The 27,830-nt window shown below is 44.2% G+C and overlaps 1 protein-coding gene across 7 annotated transcripts; it reads left to right on the plus strand.

The window, feature by feature from the left end:
• The first annotated feature begins 85 nt into the window (after positions 1–85).
• C13H20orf96 (chromosome 13 C20orf96 homolog) lies at positions 86–27,830 on the plus strand. Of its 7 annotated transcripts, none has more exons than XM_019972195.2 (11): positions 86–7,988; positions 8,278–8,326; positions 8,788–8,905; positions 18,213–18,325; positions 20,605–20,763; positions 21,247–21,364; positions 22,455–22,612; positions 22,693–22,794; positions 22,978–23,064; positions 23,747–23,865; positions 27,477–27,830. In XM_019972195.2, exons 1-11 carry the CDS (start codon positions 7,969–7,971, stop codon positions 27,535–27,537), a joined length of 1,104 nt encoding a protein of 367 aa, XP_019827754.2. In that variant the 5' UTR covers positions 86–7,968; the 3' UTR covers positions 27,538–27,830. The 7 variants fall into 7 exon arrangements, with proteins under 7 accessions (XP_019827754.2, XP_070657553.1, XP_019827755.2 ...); XM_070801452.1 differs by having other exon boundaries at positions 22,455–22,510; XM_019972196.2 differs by having other exon boundaries at positions 21,247–21,346.

Consider the following 27,830-nt stretch of genomic DNA (forward strand, 5'->3'; position numbering starts at 1 on the left):
CACGCAGAAAGTAGAATTTTGCGGCGAACATTTTACTTTTAACATTTAAACTGTTTTAACTTTCTATCATTAAAATTTTACTATACCTTATCACACTACACCTCTATCCGTCACTCATTTTTTGAGACACTTCCAAGTAAGTGACATTGCATTATTTTTTTTAAAAAAGACCTCCATCATATTCGTGATGGCAATTATATCGAGGACTTAAGTGTCCAATATTGTTCTAAGCACATTGCAAGCTTTATCACATGGAACCTTCCAAAACGGCACTGTAATTACACCCATTTTATAGGAAGCAGGGGGTTGGAGATAGGAGTTAAATCACTTGGCCAAGTGGCAGAGTTAACAGGCAGCCCCACGAGAAGGTGGCTTGTATTTCTTCCACTTTTTTGCTTCTGACATTGTGGAAAAAGGACTCTTTCGATTATACTCCCTAGAAAACCTCCTTCACACAGATTCCCTAACTAAAGCTAGCACTGGACACAATCTGTTACTCCTCCCTGTTGTCTCAACTTGTGTTTGGAAGCAGTGATAAAATTTGAGTGCTTGAAGGCAATGGGTTTAATATCTTTTGTCATCTTATTTTCTTTACCATAACTGCTTGTATTTCAGGGTGCTTCAGTGATCTTTCTGGGTTTAGTGAAAGAAAAGATGATTTGTGGAGTCAGGGAGACCCTAGTTTGACTGCTTCCAATCTCAGCTTTGTCACGTGGGGACAGTGACCTCGGTTTTCATAGCTCAATTTGCTCATTCATAGCAAAGGGTATATTAATATCTACTCTCAGAGGACTAAAGTGGGGTTTCTAGGAGATAATCTGTGTCAAAGAGGTTAGTCCACGGTGGGTTTCCAGAAAAGGTTTTTCTTCCTTTCTGCCAGTATTGGATTCTTTCCTATTTCTCTTGCAGGGTAGGTAGAATCCCTGTGAGTTCTTTAAAAGCGTTCCCTTTACTCCACTTCCAGTACTGGTCTCAGGAAGCCAGCATCTCCAACTCTTGTGCTTCCGATTCCTTCACTTTATAACTCCTGACCTGATTTCCTCCATCCCTTCTCCGCCCCAAATGCCCAGGATCATATGAATTGGGATCATTAACCGGAAGTATCAAAATCTTAGATTCACACACTCAACTCTTTTATTCTTTGTGCTCGCCTGCTCATATCTTTTTCATGGTTAGGATATTTACATAACCAAACAGAACCTATGTATTTTATTTTTTTTAAGTTTTTTTTTTTTTTTTTTTGGATGTGGACCATTTTTTAAAAAAAAATATTGAATCTGTTACAACCCTGCATCTTTTTTTTTTCCTTTAAATGTTTGGTGTTTTTGGCCTTGAAGCATGTGGGATCTTAGCTTCCCTCCCAGGAATCAGACCCTGCACCCACAGGATTAGAAAGTGAAGTTTTAACCACTGGACTTCCAGGAAAGTCCTAGAACCTATTCATTTTTAATAATTTCTTTTGTTCCTCTTACCCTAACTCCCCACCCCAGGTAACTAGCACACAATCATTTATCTACAAGGCAAGTACTTTAAATAAAGAAATGGGGGAGCTGGAGGGCCCATAGTCTATCTGAAGGGGCAGCTGACAGTCAACTCCAGCTAATTACTGCTCCCACTGTGGCCAGATCTTCCTGTTTTTAAAGTGAAGCCTAACTCTAGTTTCTTTTTTTAAATGGGAAACGTTCTTCCTTCTCTTTTTTCTTTGAGGTTGTCTCAGCTATATTTGGATCCTCTGTATAAATTTTAGAACCAGCTTAGTAAATTCCAGGAAACCACTTTTGGGAATTTTAATTGGGTTTACATTGCATTTATACAGAATTGCCATATTATAATACTGAGTCTCCCCATTTATGGCCCTCTGGGATTCCTCGTTTATGTAAGTCTTATTTTATGAATTTCAATAGTAATTTATGGTTTTCTTCATAAAGATCTTGTATAATTTCGGGAGGGATTTGTTCCAAGGCACCTTGGTTGCTATTGTAAATGGTATCTTTGGAAATCACATATTTGATGTTGGTGTTTAAAGGAAACACATTTGAATTTTTTTGTATTGTACTCATATCTGCCAACAATACTGAAATCTTAAGGTTTCCAATGGCTTTTAGAATCAATTTCCTTTTCTTTGTTGACAGTCATATTGTCTGTAAATAATGAACATCTTTCTGTTCAGATCTTAACACTTTTTCTTGTTTTACTGTACTAGACAGGACCCCTCACGGAATCAAGATATATTGGGCATTTTTGTTTTGTTTCTGACTACTGAGAGATCTGTTTGTATTTTGAAAAGATTTGATCTGTGGACTGGGGTCTGGCTGCTTCTCAGTTTTACTAACCATATCTTCTTCTGTCATAAGATTTTCCTGGTATGGGTATGGCCATTCTTTCCATCAATGCCTTTTTTCTTGTTAACTTTTGCAGATCCAAGTTTTGTCTATTCTCTTTTGGTCATTTTTAGTTGTTTTTCTTGATGATCACAATCAGCACTGTGAATTGGATAAAAGACTAAACATTTATATTGATTTCTCACTGAATTTATTAAAAATATTGTCAACCATTCCCCTCAGTACTGCTCCAGCAGTCAGCTTGGTCTGACTGTAGACCAAGTCTATAGTCAGAGATCGCTGAAGATTGTAGAGATCGCTGAACCAGAAGCTGTGGGGCCAGGCAGGTATCCTGTGAGCAAAGCAGTCCAGATGGGCACAAAGGCCATCTGAAGAGGGTAGCCTTTACTCATTCCTGGCAGATTATCGCCAGAGAGGGTTATTAGAATTGGTAAGTTTGGCATCTCAGTCTGGATTTTAATGGACAGAGTTTTGAAATTTGCACTATTATTAAACGGCTAGTTAGGAGACTGTGGGGGAGGTGTGATTTGTGATGGCCTTTGAAAAAAGAAGCAGGTTTTGGAGAACAAGAGAGAAAAAAAATCTGTGACTTAGAATTACTGTTCCTATGCACAGATGAGGAAAGTAGGGTCAGTCATGGAAGTGAATTGCCCAATGTCACGAAGCTTGTAGTAGTTTGAGTGATAGTCGCTCAGTTGTGTCCAACTCTTTGTGATTCCATGGACTGTACCCTGCCAGGTTCCTCTGTCCATGGAATTATCCAGGCAAGAATACTGGAGTGGGCTGCCATTTCCTTCTCCAGGGGATCTTCCCGACCCAGGCACAGAACATGGGTTTCTTGCATTGCAGGGAGATTCTTTACCATCTGAACCACCAGGGAAGCCTACTATTAAGAGATACTTCTAAGTATAAACACAGGGAGGCCTGGAGTGCTGCAGTCCATGGGATCACAAAGAGTCAGACAAGACTGAGCTACTGAACTGAAGTATAAAGACAGATTAAAAAAAAAAACAAAAAACAGGTTATCTTAAAAAGTATAAGCAGATACATGCCTAACTTTATCTTATAATCTATAGAATATGGAATGAATCCATACTCCTTTTCCAAAGGAATGCCTGACAGGAGTAGCAATAAAGTTATAAATGACAATCATCAATCAGATATAATAATTCAGGTGAAGCTTATCTCTCTCGAAGCAAGTGGGTAAGTGGTCAGGAAGGAAATACAATGTGCTTTAACTTTGTATGAAAAATAATGTTCAGTTCCATGTTGTTTAACATAGTTCTATTTTTTCGATTGTCAAAATCTGTGCCCCCTCAAGCATATAAACTCCAAAGCTTATATGGTTATTCACTTATGTATTTCTGCCTCATGTCTGTGAAATGGAGATAACGATGCCTACATCAAGCTTACTGTTTACTGACAACTTACATTCATGGTTCTATCAGCACACAAGCTGAGGCTCTTTATCTTCCCAGGTGCTTATTAACATTGTTTAATTAACAATGCAGCAATTTTAACAGGGTAACGTGGTCCAGAGAAAACTGTTACATTATGCACTTGACATTTCATTTAAAAATTTTCCTTAAAACTGAAAGATTTCATTATGAGATACATTTCAAATGTACTTTATTAAATCTGATAGCTAATTAGAGCCTAAGAAATCATAAAAAAATTACACAATAATATTCAATCAAAAGTTAGTTTTCTGGGCATATTGACATATTAATGTAGTTTTCTTAAAAAAAGTTAATCCCCAGCAAAAGCAGATATTTTTTTGCTTTCTGGGAGAGATCTAGGAGGACAGGAAAGGACTAGGAGTGTTTATAAGAATAGACCAGTAGCTCTTTCCATCAGGGAGGTGGTGCTCATCAATATTGAGACTCAATACTCAGATGACTTTCTGGTTAAAATCATTTGTTAAGATAGGTGATAATTGGGCTATTTTTATCTTGACAACTGAGATAAAACTATAGACCGTCAATGTTTAGGGACCCAGAACCAATTTATTATTATTTTAGCATGATTATCCTTTCAAGTTATCATAATCTGTTACTGGCTTCTTATCTAAGAATATACAGGGCCTCATGGTAAGGTTTTAGGGTAAATGACTAGCAAGTAAAAATCAAAGACTGCCTTCAGGAGACCAAAGCCACACCCACTGCCTGATGGACAGGATTACCTATTAACCCCATCATTTTGGAGTCTGCCTAACACCAGAAAATCCTTTAAGTTCTGATAGCCACATACTGACAAGAAAGGCTGTTGAAATTTATTTAGTTAGACACATTGAGTTACTACTGCTGTTTGGAGTCTGTTTCTGAAGACTTTCCATTATAGGTTAGTATAATTTTTTTCAGGTAAGAAACTTGGTTTCAACTGTTTCTTGTTTAAATAGTCCTAAAAGTATTTCCCCTGGGATTTTCTCCACATAGAGAAGTTATCCATATAATTATTTTTAAACAGTCTTCCTAGCTTTGGGAAGACTTTGCCCTCCCTCCAACACACACACACATACACACACACACTTGAACATAACCAAATCAGCTGTAAAGTACAGCACACAGAAATGACTGTCGGCCTCCTGTGAGGACACTGAATGCCGTCTATCCCATAGGTCAGTCAGCAATCTGCATGTGTTCCTGAGGAGAAATCAGTTGAGTCCCTCTGCTGTTGTGGCTTCTCCAAAGACAGCCCTTCCCATAACAGTTGTTCTGGACTTTATCCACCATGCTCAACTCATTTGCATTTCAGTGCTTCCTCCCACTCAACAGTCAATCCAAGAGTTCTTCAGAGGGACTTCCCTAGTGGTCCGATGGCTAGAACTCTGCACTCCCAATGCAGGGGGCCCAGGTTCCATCCTTGGTCAAGGAACTAGATCCCACATGCTGCAACTAAGACCCTAAGACCCAGTGCTGACAAATATTTTTTAAAAAAGAGTTCCTGGGAATTGTTGGAAATATTGATTGCATTTTACTTCAAAAGTCTTTCATCTGCTTCAAAGTTATTGTGAAGATTAAATAATCTGCTATATCTAAATGTCTGGTACAATGCATTGTGAACTCCCAAAGTTTTCCAGATGTGAAGCTGATCACAGCAACCCCACACCATGCATAAAGTGAGCCCCACCCCAGGGCTCGAAAGGTAAGGGAATACCTACTCTCCAGTAAGAATGCGTGGCCTTGTTGAGCCATTTAGGACTTTGTCTTTTAGCCAAGGATAATGTTGTAACAAATCCAGCTAGCATTCCTATTGCAGCATCAGTACCAAGGAGAATTCCACCTTTAACCAGGAAAAGCCAGTCATCAGTGGATACTAGAGCCTCCACCTGGCAGGACAGCTCTGCGATCCCAGTGCCTTCTGTCTCCATGTTTATCTAGTCTCCTTTCCTTTTAAGGGCATGACCAAAAACTGCACATGTTTCTTCTGCTCACATTTGCCAAAACCTAATCACATGGCCTCATGTAGCTACAAGGGAGGTTGGGAAATGAGATCTTTATTTTTATTTATGTTTTCTTTATTATTTATTTATTGAAGTATAGTTAATTTACAATATTGTGTGCTTTTTCCATAGCAGTCTTTTCTGTTGACCACAGTGTGCAGTGCTATTTAAAACATTTTCCTGTGATTTTTAAGAGGGGGAGAAGTTTGGGAGCTCTGGCCTAGTGTTCTCTCTCTTTTTTAAAAATAGATTTTTAAACATATAGAATGATAGGTTTAAACAATTTTATTTATTTTATTTATTTATTTTGGCTGTGTTGGGTCTTAGATACAAGATGCAGGATCTTTTGTTGTGGTGCGTGGAGACTTTAGTTGCGTTATGCAGGCTCCAGAGCATGCAGGATTCAGTAGCTGCTGCATGTAGGCTTCTCTAGTTGCAGCTTGTGGGTTCTCTAGTTGCTCCTTGGCATGTGGGATCTTAGTTCCCTGACCATGGAGCGAACCCGCATCTCCTGCATTGCAAGGTAGGTTCTTAATTGCTGGATCACCAAGCCTTGTGTTCTATGGAAACATTCCCCTATTGAAGTGTGACTGATTTTAAATCAATTTGCTCCTTCCAAATTATTTTTTAAAACAGGAATGCACTTTTAAATCTGTGCTCTATCGAGCAAATCTGAGGTGTGGAGAGAGAACTGGAGTGCGGTAAGGGTGGGAGCTGGTACTTGTAGTCTTGGAGTAAGGGGCAAAGTGGGGTGTTTATTTGTATGGGTGGCGGTGGGAGTAAGCAGTCTGACTCTACATTACTTTGAAGGTATTGCTGACAGATTTGGATGTGGGAGGAGAGATGAGTCAAAAGATGAATTAAGAATGACTCCAGGGGAATTCCCTGGCAGTTCAGTGGTTAGAGCTCTGCACTTTCACTACAGGCCACAAGCCTTCCTGGGTGTGGCAAAAAAAAAAAAAAAAAGACTCCAGGAAGAGAGTTGCCACTTTGAGTTGGCTAAAATTGGGGAAATACTGAGTGTTAGTTGCCTCTCAGGTACCCAAATGGAGATGCTGAGTAGGCAGTTGGATGTATGTGACTGGAAGAAGATGGAGAGGCTGGAGATGTGAGTCTAGGAGGCATCTGGGTAAAGATGGCATCTGAAGTCACAAGACTGAAAGGGAGCATGAATGGATAGAAAAAAAGAGAGGGCTGAGTCCGAGTCCTGGGGCAACCTGGGAGTAAAGGGAGAAAAAGAGAAAGCAGGAAAAGAGAAGAAAATGAGGTGGGAAGCAGCGCTAGAGTGGTTTCCAGGACACCATGTTTAGAAAGTGTGTCAAGGAGGGAGTGATCCATTGTGTCACATGCTGCAGATCGGCTAAGGAAGATGCACACAGAGAAGTTTAGCAAAATGGAGCTCACTGGCAGCGCTGACAGTGGCAGTTTCAGTGGAGAGGTGGAGAGTGAAAGCCTGATTGAAGAGGCAAAAAGGAATGGGAAACAGTAGGCAAACCTCTTTAGAAGTTTTGCTTTAAAGTGAAGCAGAAATGGGAGGGTAGCTGGATGGGAAATGTTCGCTTTTTCTTTAACAGAAGAAATTAAAATATGTTGGTAAAGCAGTGAAAATACAGAGGAGAGGGTGATGGAGAAAATGGGGGAAATTCCTGGGGGAAAGTCCTAGAGAAAATGAGAAAGGACAGGTTTCAGTGCACAACAGGAATCGAGGTCAGCAAGCAGTTTACAGAGTCTCAGTAGGGAGGCATGTGGGTGGGTGAATGAGGTGATGTGAACCTGAGTTTACTGATTCCCATGATTTTCCCGGTGAAACAGGAAGCAACGTAATTAGCCAAGAGTAAGGATGGAGAAGGACGTGATGGAGGTTTGCTGAGAGGAGGAATATGACATAATTCTTTAGCATGATAGGCGGGGCCAGCTGAGGGGAATTTGAAACCGCGATGCGTGGAATGTGGCGAGAGCTACTTTTTCCAGTGCGATATTGGTCCCTCTAGGCGTTCGGTAGTCTGCGTCCGTTTCCTTGGAGACGGAGACAGGCGAGAAAGCATCAGGTCTCTCTGGGAAGTTTGAGTGGCCTTGGTTACCGCGCGATCAACGCTGAAACAAGGAAGTTGGAGAAGCCGAAGAAACAGGCATCCCCCAAAATCGGGGCCCCAAAGCCTTAGGACTCTTCTTCCATTCTCCCTAATGGCGCGCAACTTTCCAAAGTATGTGAAAGCGGTAAGGAGGGAGGTGGAGTGCGCATGCGTGGCCCCCAACCCAGCGCTGGCTGGGTCCTCTCCGGGTGTCGTCCCGCTCGTTTGACCCCGCCCTCTCCCCCCCACCCCCTTATCTCCCTAGCCCCGCCTCTCTCGCGTGTTCTCAGGCTCCTGCTAGGTTTGTGTCCTTAGTGACTGAGGTTTCGGGTTCGAGACCCCATCCCAGTTTCACGCTTGCTGCTTGCATCCTCACGGGTTGGGACTGATGGGAGTATTTTCCCGACCCAACACTTTGCAGACGCAGCCGCTCTGGGATCGGCTCCACAGTCCCCCAGTTTCAGGTTCTGGTGAGTCCAGAAGGGCTAGGGTCGGTGTGGGGTGGGGCTTGCTGACCCGGGGCGTGCCTCAGAACCTCAGTTTTCTCACTGTCTTATCAGGAGGTAAGGATATATTATGCTGCTCCCTTCTTTATCTCTGATTGCATATCTGCTTTCCTATCGGGTCTTTTCCATGTCTTCTGTTTCTCAGTTCTTAGCACCTCCCGGCCTGGATGTACTTAGTAAATTCTGGCTGGCTGATGCAAACTTGATAACATTTAGGGAGCACTTACCACATGCTTTACAAATATCTTTTGGAATGTTTGTACCAACCTATGGGGGTAGGTTTTTAAATTCGGTCCAGTTTACAGATGAGAAAATTGAGGCTCAGAGAGGTAAACCCACTTGGTCAAGGTTACAGATATCAGTAAGGGGGGAAGCTGGGATTTGAGCCCATGAGCTGTGTGACTGATTTGTGTTATGTCTGGTAGGATTATGTTCCATGGCAGCGGTCCAAGCAGAGAGCCAAGCCATCTGCTCTGCCTCCAATCCCACAAACTGTGGGCACTAAGAAAAGCGAAAGGAAGACCTGGTCTACCATCCAGCCAGGTGGGCAGAGGTCCTTGGGCGCTGGAGAAGGAGGTGGGGACAGGATGGGGGTAGAGGTTCTTGGCCCTTGGTGACAGCATTTATATCAGGGTAGGCTAACTGCTATAACAAACAGTCCCCAGATTTGAAGTATTAATACAGATGCTCGTTTCTCATTTATGTCAAAGTACATTTGTGGATCTGGGGGGAGGGCGGTAATCTTTTTCACATGATCATTCTGGAGTCTAGGCTCCATCACCTTGTGACTAGGACATCTTGTAAGGTCCTGAAGTCCTCTGTTGGGTCCTTTTGCATCCAGCAGAAAGAAGAAAGAGAGCAAGAATATGGATGATCTTGTGGACAGATCTTTTACAGGGCCTAGACTTGAAGTGACAGACATCACGCCCACTCATATTCCAGTGTCCTTAACTCAGCCACATGCCCACCCTTAACCCCAAGGAAAGATGGGAAATGTAGTCCAGCTAGGAAAAGAAAACAGAGTTTGGTGAACTTGGGATAATCTCTGCCACATCACTGTCACGCCTTCCAGGGGAGTTCTGAGGCCTTGGCTTAGGCAGACATGGATTCAGATCTTGGTTCTCTCATCTCCTCTCTTGGGAAAGTCATTCATCTCTCTAAATTTCTGTTTCCTCATTTTTAAAATGAAGACACTAATACTTACCTGATATGATGTGAGAGTTAAATGAGAAGATCCATGTAAAGCCCATTGTTATTCAACCTTATGAGACTCAGCACTCCTTTTAATGACATATATTTTGTAATATTCCTTTAATATCCTGAAATAAACTTCATAGATAATATAATCTACCTATGTATATAATTTAAAAGTTAATATAATGCCCTAACTGTAAAGTAAAGAAAAAATACAAAAAGAAATGAAAAAGAAATGCAAAATACCAAGAAAAAGAAATGCAAAAAGGCAAAATGGCTGTTTTAGGAGGCCTAACAAATAGCTGAGAAAAGAAGAGAAGCTAAAGGCAAAGGAGAAAAGGAAAGATATACCCACTTGAATGAAGAGTTCCAAAGAGTAGCAAGGAGAGATAAAGACTTCCTCAGTGCTCAATGCAAAGAAATAGAGGAAAACAATAGAATGGGAAAGACTAGAGATCTCCTCAAGAAAATTAAAGATACCAAGGGAACATTTCATGCAAAGATGGGCACAATAAAGGACAGAAATGGTATGGACCTAACAGAAGCAGAAGATATTAAGAGGTGGCAAGAACACACAGAAGAACTATACAAAAAAAGATCTTCACGACCCATATAACCACGATGGTGTGATCACTCACCTAGAGCCACACATCCTGGAATGTGAAGTCAAGTGGGCCTTAGGAAGCATCACTATGAACAAAGCTAGTGGAGGTGATGGAATTCCAGTTAAGCTATTTCAAATCCTGAAAGATGATGCTGTTAAAGTGCTACACTCAATATACCAGCAACTTTGGAAAACTCAGCAGTGGCCACAGGACTGGAAAAGGTCAGTTTTCATTCCAATCCCAAAGAAAGGCAATGCCAAAGAATGTTCAAACTACCGCACAATTGCATTCATCTCACAAGCTAGTAAAGTAATGCTCAAAATTCTCCAAGCCAGGTATCAACAGTACATGAATGGTGAACTTCCAGATATTCAAGCTGGATTTAGAAAAGGCAGAGGAACCAGAGATCAAATGCCAGCATCTGTTGGATCATTGAAAATGCAAGAGAGTTGCAGAAAAACATCTACTTCTGGTTTATTGACTATGCGAAAGCCTTTGACTGTGGATCACAACAAAATGTGGAAAATTCTTAAAGAGATGGGAATACCAGACCACCTTACCTGCCTCCTGAGAAATCTGTATGCAGATCAAGAAGCAACAGTTAGAACTGGACATAGAACAACAGACTGGTTTCAAATCAGAAAAGGAGTACATCAATGCTGTATATTGTCATCCTGCTTATTTAACTTATATGCAGAGTACATCATGCGAAATGCTGGGTTGCATGAAGCACAAGCTGGAATCAAGATTGCCTTATGGCAGAAAGTGAAGAAGAACCAAAGAGCCTCTTGAGGAAAGTGAAACAGGAGAGTGAAAAAGTTGGCTTAAAGCTCAGCATTCAGAAAACTAATCATGGCATCCAGTCCCATCACTGCATGGCAAATACATGGAGGAAACAATGGAAACAGTGACAGACTTTATTTTTGTGGGGCTCAAAAATGACTGCAGATGGTGACTGAAGCCATGAAATTTAAAGATGCTTGATCCTTGGAAGAAAAGCTATGACCAACCTAGATAGCATATTGAAAAGCAGAGACATTACTTTGCCAACAAAGGCCTGTAGTCAATCTATGGTTTTTCCAGTAGTCATGTATGGATGTGACAGTTGGACTATAAAGAAAGCTGAGCACTGAAGAATTGATGAAGAATTTTGAACTGTGGTGTTGGAGAAGACTCTTGAGAGTCCCTTGGACTGCAAGGAGATCCAACCAGTCCATCCTAAAGGAAATAAGTCCTGAATGTTCATTGGAAGGACTGATGCTGAAGCTGAAACTCCAATACTTTGGCTATCTGATGCGAAGAACTGAGTCATTGGAAAAGACCCTGGTGCTGGGAAAGATTGACGGCAGGAGGAGAAAGGGATGACAAAGGATGAGATGGTTGGATGGCATCACCGACTTGATGGACATGAGTTTGAGCAAGCTCTGGGAGTTGGTGATGGACAGGGAAGCCTGGCATGCTGCAGTCCATGGGATAGCAAAGAGTTGGACATGACTGAACGACTGAACTGAACTGAATGGAATTGTAAAGTAAAGGAAAAGGCAAGTTATTTACATTTAAATAGCAAAGGTTTCATTATGTAAATGTTCAGGATGGCATGAGCAAGTCATCAGAAGCTTACTCATAGATGTGGCATCATGGTGAATGTAACAGTTGCAAATGCTGACTGACACATGATGGAAATTGGGGACTCAAATACCAAGAGGGATTTTTCATTGCAACCCGATTTCCAAAGTTGTGTCATCTCTTACTAGAGTTCTAAACAAAACAAGGCACAATCTTCCCCTGATTGTAGCTGCCTCATTGGAAAATTCAGCATTATGTTGTTGTTTAGTTGCTAAGTTGTGAATGACTCTTTGGGACCCAATGGACTACAGCACCAGGCTTCCCTGTCCTTCACCATCTCCCAGAGCTTGCTCAAACTCATGTCCGTTGAGTCGATGATGCCATCCAACCATCTCATCCTCTGTCACCTCCTTCTCCTGCCCTCAATCTTTCCCAGCATCAGGGTCTTTTCCAGTGAGTTGGCTCTTTGCATCAGGTGGCTATAGTATTGGAGCTTCAGCTTCAGCATCAGTCCTTCCAGTGAGTATTCAGGGTTGATTTCCTTTAGGACTGACTGGTTTGATCTCCTTGTAATCCAAGGGACTCTTGGTAGTCTTCTATAGTACCACAATTCAAAAGCATCAATTCTTCAGCACTCAGCCTTCTTTATGGTCCAACTCTCACATCTGTACATGACTACTGGAAAAACCATAGCTTTGACTATATGACGCTTTGCCGGCAAAGTGATGTCTCTACTTTTTAATATGCTGTCTAGGTTTGTCATAGCTTTCCTTTCAGGGAGCAAGCATCTTTTAATTTCTTGGGTGCAGTCACTGTCTGCAGTGATTTTGGAGCCCAGGAAAATAAAATCTGTCACTGTTTCTGTTTTTTTTTTTCCATTTTTATAGTTATATGTAAAACAAAATCAGGTTCTGGGATCAGATCATTATAATCGGATTTTACCTATGTCAGTATCTATTAGGACTTAGAAAAGTTAAACAAGATAGGAGAATTCTATGTTCTATGGGGTTGTCCTGTCTGGGAGATATTGGACCCTTAGTTTTTATGTGTACCACAGATTCCCCCAGCAGTATATGTAAATACCCCTGTTGAGCTGTTGAGAGTCATTGATGTAAAGTGATAAGCACACGACATTGTGATAGTGACAGAAGTTTTGTCTTTGGTCCTATTCAAACAGCATCTACAAGGAAACGCTTGCCCTTTCCTTTCCCTGGGAAAGCAGTGAGGTATGTAATAGACACAACCACAACCAGAACAAGAGCAATTAACATATGCCAAGGACATATGTGCTAGATACTATCTGAGCAATTTATGCATATCACTTCATTTAATCTTCCCAACAGCCCTGTGAGATGGGTGCTGATGTTATCACCTCTTAGAGATGAGGAACCTGAAGCACAGACAGGTGCAACTCCCAAGGCCACACAGGTAGGAGGGGCACAGCCAGGCTGTGATATTTGGCAGTTTGGCTCCAGGACCCAGAGTCAACCACTGGAGAAATGTAGACCTGAGCTGGTGTTCCAGTGTCCCTTCTTGCTAGCAATTCTATTTGAGTTACTGATCCCAGCCTCAGTTTCCTTCCCTGTGGAAACGGGCACAAAGATTCCTGCCTTGTTCAAGTGTAATCTATGTAAATAACAACAGTTAGCATTTGCTGAGGACTCATTTTGTGTTAGGCTCTATTGTAGAGGCCTTATTTGTTCATTCATCCATTCATTCACTCATTCATTCATTCATACATCCATTCAGCAGCAGCCATTTGCTGAGCCCCCGGTGTACACAGCATTGGGCTGAGTGTTGTTGACTTAGGAGAAAGATTGGTTTCTGGCCATGTAGTTCATAGTCCCAACCTCACACATGTAATTACACAAAACTTTACACTTGTAGGGACTTCCATGGTGGTCCAGTGGTAAAGAATCTGCTTTCCAATGCAGGGGACTTGGGTTTGATCCCTGGTTGGGGAACTAAGGTCCCAATGCCTTGGGGCAACTAAATCAGCTGTGCTGCAATTAGAGAGCCCACGAGTCACAGCAAAGTGCAGCTAAAAAGAAAAAAAAAATACACTTATAATTGAAGGAGGTCATGATCTCATTCATGGGCTTCCCTGGTGGCTCAGTGGTAAAGAATCCGCCTACAATGCAGGAGACGCAAATGACCAGGGTTCAGTCCCTGGGTCAGGAACATCCTCTGGATGAGGCAATGGCAACCCACTTCAATATTCTTGCCTGGGAAATCCCATGGACAGAGGAGCCTGGTGGGCTACAGTCTCTGGGGTCGCAAAGAGCCAGACACGACTGAGCAACTGAGCATGTACGCATGATCTCATTCACTTCTGGAAATGGTGTCATCACCATTTTACAGATGAGGACACTGAAGCTTGGGTTGGTAGCATGTCTTGTGGAAAGTCATGTCCTTGAGGGCAGCTTTTGAGTATTAAAAAAAGATAAATCTGCTGATTCCACCAAGATGGAGTAGCCCCATTCCTTCCTGGTCCTCCCTTTTGCAACTAAAAATCCCTGGACACTACACAACAGAGAGAGGCTCTGAAAACTGTAAAGAAAAAAGTGGGCTGCTAGAATGGGGAGCATACACCATCATCTGGCCTTCATGCTGAATTTCAACAGGAGATTGTCTGCTAAAAAGAAGATGAAATAAGATCCAGAGCAATATCTAAAACACCCAAGATACAATGAGAATCACCCATCATACCAACAATGAGAAAAAGCACAACATGAATGAGAAAAGACAGACATCAACACTGAGATGAATCAGATAGAATTATTTGACTATTCTTATTTATAGATGACATGACTGTCTACATAAAAAATCTTAAGGAATCTACTATATCTAAAAAGAAACTAGAAGTAATGAGTTGACCAAGGTTGCAGGATACTAGCACAACACACGAAAACCCATCACGTTTCTATGTACTAATAATAAATATGTAGAAATCAAAATAAAAAACGCAATATATTTACCGTCACACCAAAGAAAATGAAATATTTAGGCATAAACTTAACAGAACACGCATAGGATCTGTAAGCTGAAATCTATATAATGCTAATGTAAGAATCAAAGAAGACCTAAATAAATGGAGAAACATACTGTGTTCATGGATTAGAAGACTCAACATTGTAAAGATGTCAGTTCTCAGATTCATTCACGTTTAATGCAATCCCAGTCAAAATCCCAGCAAGTTTTTTGTAGGCATAGACAGGTTTATTCTAAAATTTATACAGAAAAGCAAGGTCCTAGGATAGATAAGACAATTTAAAGTGAACAACATCGGAAGAATCACTTTACCTGATATTAATGCCTACTATTTGGTTATAGTAATCAAAACAGCATCGTATTGTTAGAGAAACACATAGATCAATAGAATAAAAAACCAGAAACAGCCACACAAATACTCAAGCAATTTTTGACAAAGGTGCAAGAACAGTGGAGAAAAGAAAGCCTTTTCCACAGATGGTGCTACAGCAGATGGACATCCACAGATGAAAAAAGGAACTTCTATCGAAGTCTCACAACTTATACAAAAATTAACCCAAAATGTAAATTTAAAACGAAATCAAAATTAAATGTAAAATGTAAAACAGTAAAACTTTTAGAAAAAACATGAGAGCAAAATCTTTGGGACTGACGGCAAGTGAAGAGCTCTTTGTCTTCGTACCAACAGTGGATTCATAAAAGAAAAATGGAATAAATGGACAGGTAGGATTTCATAAAAATGTATGACTTCTGTTCTTTTCACAGTCTTCACGGAGATTAAGTATGAAGCTATGTACTTGGATAAAATGTTTGCAAACCACATACCTGACAAAGGACTGCTTTGTAGAATATATTGGGAACCCTCAAACTCAACAGAAAAACAATTCAGTTAAAGAGTTAAAGGCAAAACACTTGAAGAGACATTTCACCAGAAGAGGAAATACATATGGTAAATAAGCACAGGAAAAGATGTTCAACATCATTATCCACTGCTGCTGCTTCTGCTGCTAAGTCGCTTCAGTCGTGTCAGACTCTATGTGACCCCATAGACGGCAGCCCACCAGTCTCCCCAGTCCCTGGGATTCTCCAGGCAAGAACACTGGAGTGGGTTGCCATTTCCTTCTCCAATCATTATCCACTAGGGCTATGCAAATTAAACCAGAATAGGGTGTCACTGAACATCTATCAGAATGACTAAAATGAAAAATAGTTATAATGCCAAGTGTTGGCAACAACGAGAGATTGGGTCATTCGTTTCTAATGAAACCAAGCACACATTTCCCATAATGATCCAACAGTTGCACTCTTGGGCATTTATTCCAGAGAAGTGAAAACTTACGGTCACACAAAAACCAGTGCATGACAGTTTCACTTTAGCCTGATTCATAATACCCTCAAACTGGAAACAATCCAGATGTCCTTTAATGAGTGAGTAGTTAAAGAAACTATGGTGCATCCATTCCACATAATACTATTCAGAAGGAAAAGGAAAGAACTTTTGATACTTTCACTAACTTAGATGAATCTCCAGTGAATTACGCTGAGTGAGAAAAGCCAATCTTAGAAGTATCATATTGTTAGATTCCATTTGTATAAGATTCTGGGAATGACAGAACTGTAGAAGTGGAGAATAGATTCATGAATGCCGGTAGTGGGAGGAGGATGGAAGGAGAGGGAAATGCGTGTGGCCGTACAAGGCCCCAGGAGCAATCTTTTGCGTCTGTGAAGTGTTCTGTAACATGCTGTCTTTCAGTGTCCTGCTTGTGATACTGTGCTTGGTTTTATAAGATGTTACCATTGGGAGTAACTGGGTTGAGGAAACACAAGATTTCTTTGTATTACTTCTTAAAACTGCATGTAATCTGAATTTATTTCAAAATTAAAAGTTTAATTAAAAAAAGATAAATCAGGGCTACCACCACTAATGAAAAGAAATACGCGTTATTAAACCGACAAATCTTCCTAAGTATTTAAGTTCAACCTACAAATGTTATAATTTTTTTTTTAATGTTATAATTTTTAAAAACCCTCTTAAAGGAGGTTTTGGAACTTGGTTAATTAAATTCCCTTAAATTGTTTAAGCTACGTTTAAAATTTTATATATACATTTTCACTTTCAAAAAGTTCACTTGTTCTGATTAACAAAACCATTGGGCATGTAATGTAATTCTTGTATATCTAATAAATAAACCTCTAAATGTGGGTAATCTTATGTTCTCTTAAAAGTTGTGGTAATTTATATACATTTAATAAGATTGTATTAAACCTTGCAACTTAAATCTAAATCAAAATCTCATTTACGTATTTTGAATTAGAATCACAAGGTCTTCCTTGGTGGTCCAGTGGCTAAGACTGAATGTAAGGGGCCTGAGTTCCATCCCTGGCCAGGGAACTAGATCCCACAGGCCACAACTGAAGATCCTGCATGCCGCAACAAAGATCAAAGATCCCACATGCTGCAACTAAGACCTGCATGCCGGTGCAGCCAAATAAATAAAAATAAATATTAAAAAAATTAGAATTACAAGAGTAATTATTAATCACTCCATCTCTCAAATAGTTTCAAGTAAATATCAGCTAATTCATAACTTTAACTCAAAAGTACTCTAATTTGCTTTGTCACCTCAGTACTTAATACTAAATTATGGATATCAATCCATTAAAGAAATAATATTTTTCAAAATGAATTGGGTTGCACCTCTAACAGGGCCTTTGAGGGCAGCATTTGTGATGTGATGGTTTGTGTGATTTGCCTCACGCTGGTGCAGGACACGCCAAGAGGAATCAGGGATTCTTGGAACATGCCCTCTTGAGTGTCTTCTGCTCTGAATGAATTATTTTCGTGTACTTCATATCTGGCAGGACCACAGGTTTTACAGGTATTTCAGAGACAGTGTTTTGCTTGGCTCCTGTATCTTTATCTGATGCTGTGGTCCTGATCCCAGTTCTCAGGCCACTGGTAATAACAGTGACAACTGGTAATTTATATTTGCACTGAATATGTGTTAAGCATTATTCCAAACACTTTAAAGGACAGTAACTTCTTATTTAGTCTTCACGACAATCCTGTGAAGTAGTCATGATGATGATTCTTGTATTATAGAGTAATGGGGAAGTGAGGGGCAGAGAGGTCATGTGAGCTGCCAGATTCAAACCCAGGCTGTCTAGCTCGTTAGTTATTGCTTTTAACCTCTTTCCTTCCTGAGCTTACCATTGGCCAGCTTGGGGGGAGAGATGAGGGTGTCTGGCCATCCTCCCGCTACTACCCCTCACTGTCCCTCTGTTCAGCCACACAGTCAGTATGGTATGTGGAAGTTCCCTGGGCTTCGCTGTCCTTTATAACAAGGACCAGAGTGGGGCCTGGAAGCTTACTGATGGATGTGAGCTTTGGCTTCTGTCTCACTGTCATACACTATAAGGCCATGAGTGGATGCAGTTGGGGCCTGGGCTGTCTGTTTCTCCTGACTCTCTCTCTGTCCTTTCCCATGCCCTAGGGTGGCAATCCAAGCCTACCTTGTGGATGACAAGCCAGCCCAGGAATCCACTAGAGCTGCGCAGAGGAAAGTTGGACTCTGGGAAGACACAGGCCACAATCCGACTAATGAGAGTATGAGCATCCTCCCACAGGGCCGGGGGGTGGGGGATGGTCATAGCAAACATGCCCTGAGCACTTCGTGGGTGCCTGCCTGCAGTCTTGTTCTCCTCACAGCATCCCCATGGGCATGCTTATCATCAGCCCTATTTTACAGAAGGGAAAACTGAGGTGCATGGAGATAAATGACTTGCACCAGATCACACAGTTAGAAAATACAGTACCAGGGGTCAAAGCCAGTTAGACAAAGATTTGCCTTTGTGTTTAAGATACAGGAAAATGATTGGAATCATTTTATTTCATTGCATTAGGAATACAATCTAGTGGCTTGTTCATTTACAAACTCTGGGAAATTAACCTTTCATGAAAAACAGTGCATCTTGAAGCAAGACTTAGGAGCTTCCTATTAAAACTTTTCACATCAACTGATAGAACTTGATCGTTCATTTTCTCAAAATCTGTTGTTTATTATGGCTTCTGAACAATGTTTCAAAGTATTTGAAATGAACTAGAAGAAGTGGGGGCATTAGTGTCCATAGCAGAAAGTAACATACCAAATACTATAACTACTACAAAATATTATAGAAGAGTTCTTAACTTCTTCAGGAAAGTTTTTAATAGCTCAATGAACAATGACTGTTATATAAAGAAATAGGGAGAAATGTATTTGCCTTGAAATCGTTTTTTTCCCTTTAACCTTCAATTTTGCAAAAATGAGTTATTAGAGGCAGTCCAGTATTCTTAAAGGAGGAACTCATATTTCTGATGTTATTTTTATCCTGACTTTAGAAGGGTTATGTGTTTTTGATATGAAACATGAACCTGGACAATTGGCTCTAAAACCTGTGCTCCTAACCAGTTCCTAATACTCTCTCTTATAATCATTCATTTGTTTAATCAACAAATATTTGAGCATCTACTGTGTCCCAGACCCTGTTCTAAGTGTGGGAATTCACCAGTGATGTGGCCTCTGACCTTAGGGAGCTCACAGGGGAGACAGATAACAAACAAGATAGATATGGCACGTGTAGTGAAGACAAGAGCTGTGAAGAAGTATAAAATAAGGTTAGGGGGCTAAAGGACCACAGAGGAGGGGGTGGCCATGACCATTTTAGGAGGGTGGTCAGGGAAGGCTGTCAAGGTGGTGACATCTGAGGCAGGAATGCTCCAGGCAGAAGAACTGGAACTGCAAAGGCCCTGAGGTTCATAGGAGTCCCCGGGCTGCTGTTGCTGTGTGCAGAGTGGGCTGTGGGGACAAGGGGGAAACAGAGCAAGAATGCAGAAACGACCCAGTTGGTTTGTTCTTGGAGTTGGAGTAGGATTCTGACTCTGTCCCTCAGCCTCAGGACAGTGTTTTATTCAAGCACCAACTCCCGAGAGTGCCAACGATGTGTCAGGCACCAAGCTGGGTGCTGGGGAGATAGCCATGAACATGATCCCAGAATCCGTGCTATGATGGAGCTTATACTTTAGCATAACAAATTAAAAAGGGGAGACGCATAACAAATTAAAAAACCTCCAAAGAATATTTACTCATCAGTTGATTAAGCCCACCCTTATGGAGCTCTAGGTACTGTTCTGTGTGTGTGCTGGAGATACAGCTGTGACAAGACAACCAAAGCCCCTGCCCTCCTGGCTGTAAAATTCTAGTTGGGAAGACAGACAAGAAAGAAGAAAATAAGAAAAATATGTTGGGACTTCCTTAGTGGTCCAGCGATTAAGACTTCTTTCAATGCAAAGAGGGCTTCCCTGGTGACTCAGGGTAAAGAATTCATCCGCGATGCGGGAGACCTTGATTCCATTCCTGGGTCGGGAAGTTCTCCTGGAGAAGGGAATGGCAACCCACTCCGGTGTTCTTGTCTGGAGAATCCCATGGACGGAGGACCCTGGTGGGCTACAGTCCATTGGGTCGCAAAGAGTCAGACACGACTGAGAGACTAACACACACATAATTCACTGATTCTAAGAAGCCACTGGTAATAAGGCGCACCTTTATCTTAATAACTCACTAATTAAATATTTTTCAACTAGACTGTAACACGCCACCAGCTGTAAGATACAGCTCCACCCCAGAGCATAAAATTATGGGGAAATGGGTGTTTCAGAAAGGATGAAATAATTCAAGGTGCTCTGACCCGCAGACAATAGAGAACAGCCGCCCAGCTCGGGTGGCATTTATCAGTCGGGGCCACAAGGGGGCGGATTGCGGCGGGAGGGACGTGGTCCTTGGGCTCTGGGAGGTGCCGGCCGACCCCGCGCATCGCCACTTCCCTTCCCTGTCTTTCCGCCCGCAGACAATGCTCCGGAACCGGCGAACCTCGTACCAGGAGCTCTGCGACCACGAGGAATTCCTCACCAACCACTGTGGGGAACTGATCAAGACCATCCAGGACACAGAGGACAGCGCCGCCCTGAAAGTGCGGATGCTGCTGCAGCAGCAGGACGTCTACATGGTGATTCTCCCCGCCTTGGCCCCGCAGCCCCGCCTCCGCCCTGAGCCGCCGTCCAGCCCGCGACACCGCCCCTCCCAAGCCCTTGGGCGCCCTCTCCTGCTTTCTCCCGGCTGGTTGCATAAGCTCCTTCCTCCGTCTGGAAGATAGCATCTTTTACACACTCCACTCTCCCCGCCCCCCGCACCCCTACCTGGGTCTTGGAATCAGACTGGGGGTGGGGTGGGGACTCATCCCAGTTCAGCACTAATTAGCTGGAAGGCTCTGAGTCAACCTCTGAGCCCCATACAAGTGGGGCACAATAGCGCTCACCCCGAAAAGGAGTTGCACCTGGCACACAGGAGGTGTGGGCCCCAGTGGGATTGGGTCTGGGGACTCCTCTGAGAAAGTACTGAGTTCTCTGACGGTCCCTGCTTTGGCAGCACCAGTGGAAGCGGGGGTGGTGGGTGATGGTGGTGGTGAGCTAACGCCCCCCCACTCCCACAGACCATCACTGACATCTTGGAGTACTCCAACAAGAAGAAGCTGCACAAGATGAAGTGTGAGCTCCAGGAATGGGAGGAGAAGGAGGAAGCCAAGATCCGCAGTAAGAATCTCTCCGCGGGTTAGTTGACCCTCACCTGGCTCTCTAGGGGAAGCCATCAGGCCCACCACCTCGCTTCTGAGGCAGAGGGGACTGCTAAGATGCACAGCGACAGCTTACTCATCACTTAGCACTTGCAGGCCCTGTGTGCTCTGTTTTTACGGGCATACTTTCAGTCCTTACAACTACCTATAAGGCAGGGGAAGTTTTTCTTTTCTCCCATTTTACAGATGAGGAAACTGAGGCTAAGGAAAGTGAAGTAGCCTGCTGAAAGTTATACAGCTAGGAGCCAGCATCCAATCCCAACCTATCTGTTTCCTGCCAAGGTTCCTCTGGGAGTTGGTGGCTGGGCAGGTCACTGGTCACAGAGTTGTTGAGCCTGTGGTTTTTTTCCCCTGGTGTGTCAGGCAGCTTCAGACACTTGGGATCCTCTCCATGGAGGGTGGCAGGATAGACTGCCTTTTTTTTTTTTTTGGCTGCGCAGGCTCTTTGTTGCAGCTCGAGGACTTTCTCTAGTTGCGGAGCACAGGCTCTGGAGTGCACAGGGCTCAGTAGCTGCAGTTAGTAGGCTTCTCTAGTTGTGGTGTGTGGGCTTAGTTGCCCTACAGCACGTGGGATCTTAGTTCCCTGACCAGGGATCAAACCCTCATCCCTTGCATTGGAAGGCAGATTCTTAACCACTGGACCACCAGGGAAGTCCCAGGATAGGCTGTCTTAATCCTGTCCTGTCACCTCATCTCCCCAGGCTTGGTGTGCCCTGTCACCTCATCTCCCCAGGCTTGGTGCCAAGGATCGGGCACCGGGATAGTTTGTTTCCTCTTTTGGGTAGGTTGTTGCTGCTTCTCCTGTGGAGGCAAAGCTCTTTCTGGGGGCTTACCTGTCCTTCTTCTCCTGTGGAGGCAAAGCTCTTTCTGGGGGCCTACCTGTCCATCACCTCCCAGCTGTGTTTGGGCTTGTTTCAGCCCAGACCCCAATCCAGATGAGATCAGGCACGTTCAGGCTGGTACAGCCATAGACCCAGACCCCAATCCACTGGCTAAGGAGAGCTTTGCTTCTTGGGTGGCCCTGGAGCGGTCCTTGAGGGACGATCCTGCCTTCTGTCCCTTGTCAGACCTGGAGCAGCAGGTGGAGCAGCTGGATGCCCAGATCGAGAAGGTCCGTGAGCAGGTGAGCTTCGTGAGCACGTACAAGGACCACGAGTACCCCATCAAGTTGGTGCAGGTGGGCAACCTCGTGCGCCAGCTGCAGCAGGTGAAGGACAGCCAGTTGGTAGGTGAGCCCCTGGTTTTGCCTCACCTGACCCTGTGGGAGGCAGGGTTGGTGGCCAACACCTTCCTGCCAACCCCTAGGACAAGCTAGATGAACTCAGTGAGATGTGCAGAATGGTCCTGGCGTCTATGTCCAACCAGATTCAGAATAAGAAAAAAAACCTTCTGAGGTCTCTGGTGGTGGTGAGTAGCCAGCCACTGTGGCAGGTATCCGGGTCCTGCCCCCAGCCCTGCTTTCTTAACCCTGTCCTCTGCCCTCAGGGCCACCACATGCCCATCTGCTACCCATCTGGGGCCAGTCTAGGCGGCCAGACTTCTAGGGGGCCCCTTCTAGGGGGCCAGAAGAAGATTTCCCTTTTTCCACAGAAAATCCAGCGTGCCAATCAGGAGACTCTCCTGCAGAAGACCTGGAATACCCGGGTTATACTGAAATACATGGACAAGTTCCAAGAAGTGAGTGGGTGGCGATGGTGGTGATCCCCGCTGTGTGAGAGCAGGGGGAGTGGGTGGTCCCCAGGACCTCTGGGGGGGTCAGGCTTGTCCTGATCTGGGGCTTATGAGGTCTCTGGTATTAGTCTTCCTCCTTGGCTGTGCCATTAACGTCTTCCATCTGAGAACGGAATTTGTCCAGGACTAGGCCTTGCCTCATTAACCAACACCACCAGCCGTGACCCATCGGCAGCATCACCAAGCTTCACCCACACAGCCATCACTTTACTATCACTACCCACTCCTTGTCTTCACCTCTTAATTCTTGACATTGACCATCACTCAAGACCATGTTAATGAATTCCATGATCACCACCCTCTCATGGTAGTTTTTGTTATCTTGCACCTTCATCAGTTGTCTGTGTGAATGACCTTCATCACCTCCACCAGCCCCCACTAATTCTCACTGTCGAGCACTGCCACCCCCTTGCAGCCTGTCTCCCCTCACCTTTTTCAGCACCATCAAACATTGTCAGTAACTCATGAGCCAGCCCTGCCCTGCAAGGAGGGAGCCCCGCTTTGGAGTCCAGAAGTCCCAGTGACAGAGCCTAGGCTATTTCCCTAGATGTCCTTATTCACGCATTTTTCCCTTTTCTTCTGTTGGTTGGGGGATGTTTGGTTTCTCAATTTCACCTGCTTTCCTCAGTTTATAGACCGTTTTGAGGAGGAAATACCCAGATTAAGGGCTGAGATGGAACAGCTGGAATTTCAGATCTGGGAACCCCGAGAGATCGTATTTGCGGACGTTCTACTTCGGAGATCCAAGTAGGTGGTCCTTGAGCAGCACCTCTTACACTAGCCATGCTCTGGGCTTGAGCAAGCTCTCTGTTCTTGGGGGGCAGCCTGGGGGAGAAGGCAGGACCTGTGCAGGCAGGAGACTGGGTGTTTGCCTCTGACTGTGCGGCAGCCATGACCTTTTGCCATCTCTTGGCCTGAGTGTCCATCTGCACGTAGCAGGCTGAGTTAGGTAATCTCCTTGGCCCCCTCAAGTTCCAGATTCCGTGTCTCAACCAAGTGGGTGCACCCCTGAGCTCCCAGGCTGTTCAGGAAGACGGTGTTGAGTAGGGTGGTTGGCTCCAGCGAAGAATGGCCTGGAAGGCACCCTGCGAGGAGAGAACGGTGTTCTCTCTGTGGGGCAGACTTCTGGGACCCAAAGGAAGAACTTCCTTCCAAAACCAATTCCCTGCCCGACCTCCCAGGGGCAGGCCGTCCCTGTTTGAGCATGGGGATCCCACCAGGCCATGCCAGGTGGGGCAATTCCTGCCATCTGCCAATTATTTTCCTTCTCCTTAGCTTCTGTGTCTGTCTCCTTCTCTTCCTCTCCCTTTCCTTCTTCCTCCTCTACCTCTTCATTCTCCTCTTAAGTTTCCTTAAAAAGTGCTGTCAGATCTACGACGGGCCTATGGAGCACCAGGCGTGGTGAGGGCAAACAGTCCTTGGCTTTGTCACCACAGCCGAGGATGGGACCAAACATGAATCGATAACGAGCTGCAGATAAATGTCGCAGCTGAGATGAGAGCTGCTAAAGAAGAGATGTGGATGTGGTGACGGGAGAGCGTGGCCTGGACAGAGGGGTGTCTGGAATGGCAAAGAGGTCTCCCTAAAAATGTGATCTTTTTTTTTTTTGGACTGTGCTGGTCCATTGTGTTGCGTGGGCTTAGTTGCCCCACGGCATGTGGGGTCTTAATTCCCAGACCAGGGATCGAACCCGCATACCCTGTATTGGAAGGCAGATTCTTCACCACTGGACCACCAGGGAAATCCTGAGAATGTGACATTTTTAAACTAAAGTCTGAGGGATTATTCACAGAAGTTCACTGGGCAAAGGGGGCTGAAGGGGAAACTGAAGGAAGAGCATTTCTAGGTGGTGGTGCTGGCATCTCGAGATGTGCCAAGTAGGCTCCATTGTCCCTACCTGAGCTCTGGACACACTGAAATAAGAATGAAAGGGGCAAGGGTGACATGGGCCAGACTCTCACTTTTATCTGATAGAGCTGATTTTAGAGAATGTAGCTTATATCTCCAGGCATGTTGGCTTCTGAATACTAACCCAGAATTAGGCAAATGGAGTTCCGTGGTCAGCTGCATGGAAGCAAAGGAGACTGTAGTCCTTGCAGGCTGCTCAGTACTGAGAGAGAATGGGGCAAGGCTACCCAGGTCCCATTCCTCTCTCCAGACTCTGTTCAGGTTGTTATACCTCCTTCCCGGGCAGAGTGAGTAAAGAGATGGAGAGAGGCCAGGAGCAGCATGCCCATTGATGATGTATGCGCACTGATGACAGTATGCCCACTGATGCCCTTCCATGGGCAGGGAGACGCCAGGAGTGGGAAGAAGCTGTCTCCTCCTAGGATGTGGGAATGGCACGCTGCTAAGTAGAACTTTTCCATCCAAAACATGCACTGGAATCACCTGGAGATCTTGTGGAAAAGCAGATTCTGAACTGATAGGCCTGGAGTGGGGCTCAGGAGTCTACATTTCTAGGAAGCTCCTGGGAGAAGCTGAGGTGCCGACCCCTGGACCACAGGCTGAGCAGTGAGGCTGTTGATGTGTGGTAGGAGGGAAGTTGGTGTTTATGAGGAGCTGAGTGAGGTTGGACTGCAGAGTGATGGGGAGAGTTATGACAGCCCCGTCCCTAGGGACTTCCGTGCAGGGCCCTGTAGACCAAAGATATTTGATCCTGAAAGCAAAGAACTTTTTTTTTTTTGCCCATACTACTTGGCATACAACATCTTAGTTACCCAACCAGGTATCAAACCTGTGCTCCCTGCAGTGGATGTGTGGGGTCTTAACCACTGGACCACCAGGGAAGTCCTAAGTAAAGACTTTTCAAGCTCAGTGATGACATCAGATTTGCATTCCAAGAAAAGACACTTTGAAAAGAATATGGAGAAGATGTTGGAGAGGCTATGTTGGGAGTCCAGTTGGTTGTGATGGCGGTTGTGTGTGGAGGGGGTGGCTGGGAGTGACTTGGCCAAGATGGGTGGCAGAAGAGAGAGGAGAGATGGACAGAGTGGAGAAATATTTAAGAAGGTAAATCTGTCGGACTTGGTGATATTTGGATATGGGAAACACAGTACAGGGAGGTGTCAAGAATGACCCTTGGGTTCCTGGCTTTTGTAACAGGATGGGTAGTAGTACCAAACCCAGAGAGAGGGAAGACTGGGACTGGGGGTGAAGGGTGCATATGTAGGTCAATCAGCAGTTGATTTGGACACTGAGTTTAAGTTATGGAGACCTGAGCGTGGACCTGACAGGTAGGGAGCTGGGGGTATAAGAGTAGATCTCAGAAGACAGACTTTGGCTGGAAATGGAAATTTTGGCAATGCCAGTACAATCTAGAATCAAGGTTGTTGGGAGAAATGTCAATAACCTCAGATATGCAGATGACACCACCCTTATGGCAGAAAGTAAAGAGGAACTAAAGAGCCTCTTGATGAAGGTGAAAGAGGAGAGTGAAAGCTGGCTTAAAAGTCAGCATTCAGAAAATAAAGATCTTGGCATCCAGTCCCATCACTTCTTGGCAAATAGATGGGGAAACAATGAAAACAGTGACATTTTATCTTCTTGGGCTCCAGAATCACTGCAGACAGTGACTGCAGCCATGAAATTAAAAGACTCTTGCTCCTTGGAAGAAAAGCTACAACAAACCTAGACAGCATATTGAAAAGCAGAGATATCACTTTGCCGACAAAGGTTCATATAGTCGAAGGTATGGTTTTTTCAGTAGTCATGTATGGATTTGAGAGTTGGACCTTAAAGAAGGCTGAGTGCCAAAGAATTGATGCTTTTGAACTGTGACTGAGTGACTGAACAACAGTGCAGAGATGCTTTTTTTTTTTTTTTACTATTAATTTGAGCGATTTCAAATGTATAGAACAATTGAGAGAATACTATGATGAGTACCCGGTTACCCATCTAGATTTAGAATTTGTTATATTTTGGCGAATCAACTTCATCTTCATTTCTTCCGGACCCTCCCCATTTGCCAGGTGAGGAAACAGAGGCTCGCCTGGGGTCTGTCCCCAGTGAAGGCAGGAGGCTCAGAGAGGAAAAGCAGTGTTTGAGGCGACTCAGAGCCAGGCTTCCAAAACCGTCACTCTGACTCCAGAGAGCGCGCTCATCCTGAAGGGCCCCAGCGCTTGAGAGCTGAGCTCCTGCTCCCTGTTGACCTCAGACCTCTGTAGGGGAACATGAGTCTTGCCAAACCAATTCCTGTTTCATTTTGATGTGCATATGTGTGCGTGCGCACAGGTTGTTTTGGAATGGGGCTCCCCCGTACCAGTGTTCGAAAGAGCAGGGTTCCCCTGAGGCCACGCTCCCCAACCTGCAGCTCTAGTGCCTGGCCTCTTACACCCCCGCTTTGCTCCTCCCTACAGGTGCACCCCCGACATGGACGTCGTCCTCAACATCCCTGTGGAAGAGCCGCTGCCCTTCTAGATGGTGGGGCTGGAGGCCAACCCTCCTTCCCTGGTTTCTTCCCCCTACCTGGAGCCTTGAGTTCTCCCCTAAGGCCACGTCCCCATCCAGGTGCCAGTCTGCAGTTCCTTCCCTCCTCACTCCCTCCCTCTTTCCCCACTTTCTTGCTCTCTCTCCCTTCCTTTCTTCTTTCCTCTCCTGCCCCTCATTCTTTCGGAGCTGCTGCTTGGCCCAGGTAGGAATTCCTAGGCGAGTCCTTTTTACCAATAAAGTTGGGCATGCCCTGGTCTTTGCCAATGCCTGGGGCTTCCTAA

Source organism: Bos indicus, chromosome 13, assembly GCF_029378745.1.
Source record: "Bos indicus isolate NIAB-ARS_2022 breed Sahiwal x Tharparkar chromosome 13, NIAB-ARS_B.indTharparkar_mat_pri_1.0, whole genome shotgun sequence".
NCBI lineage: Eukaryota > Metazoa > Chordata > Mammalia > Artiodactyla > Bovidae > Bos > Bos indicus.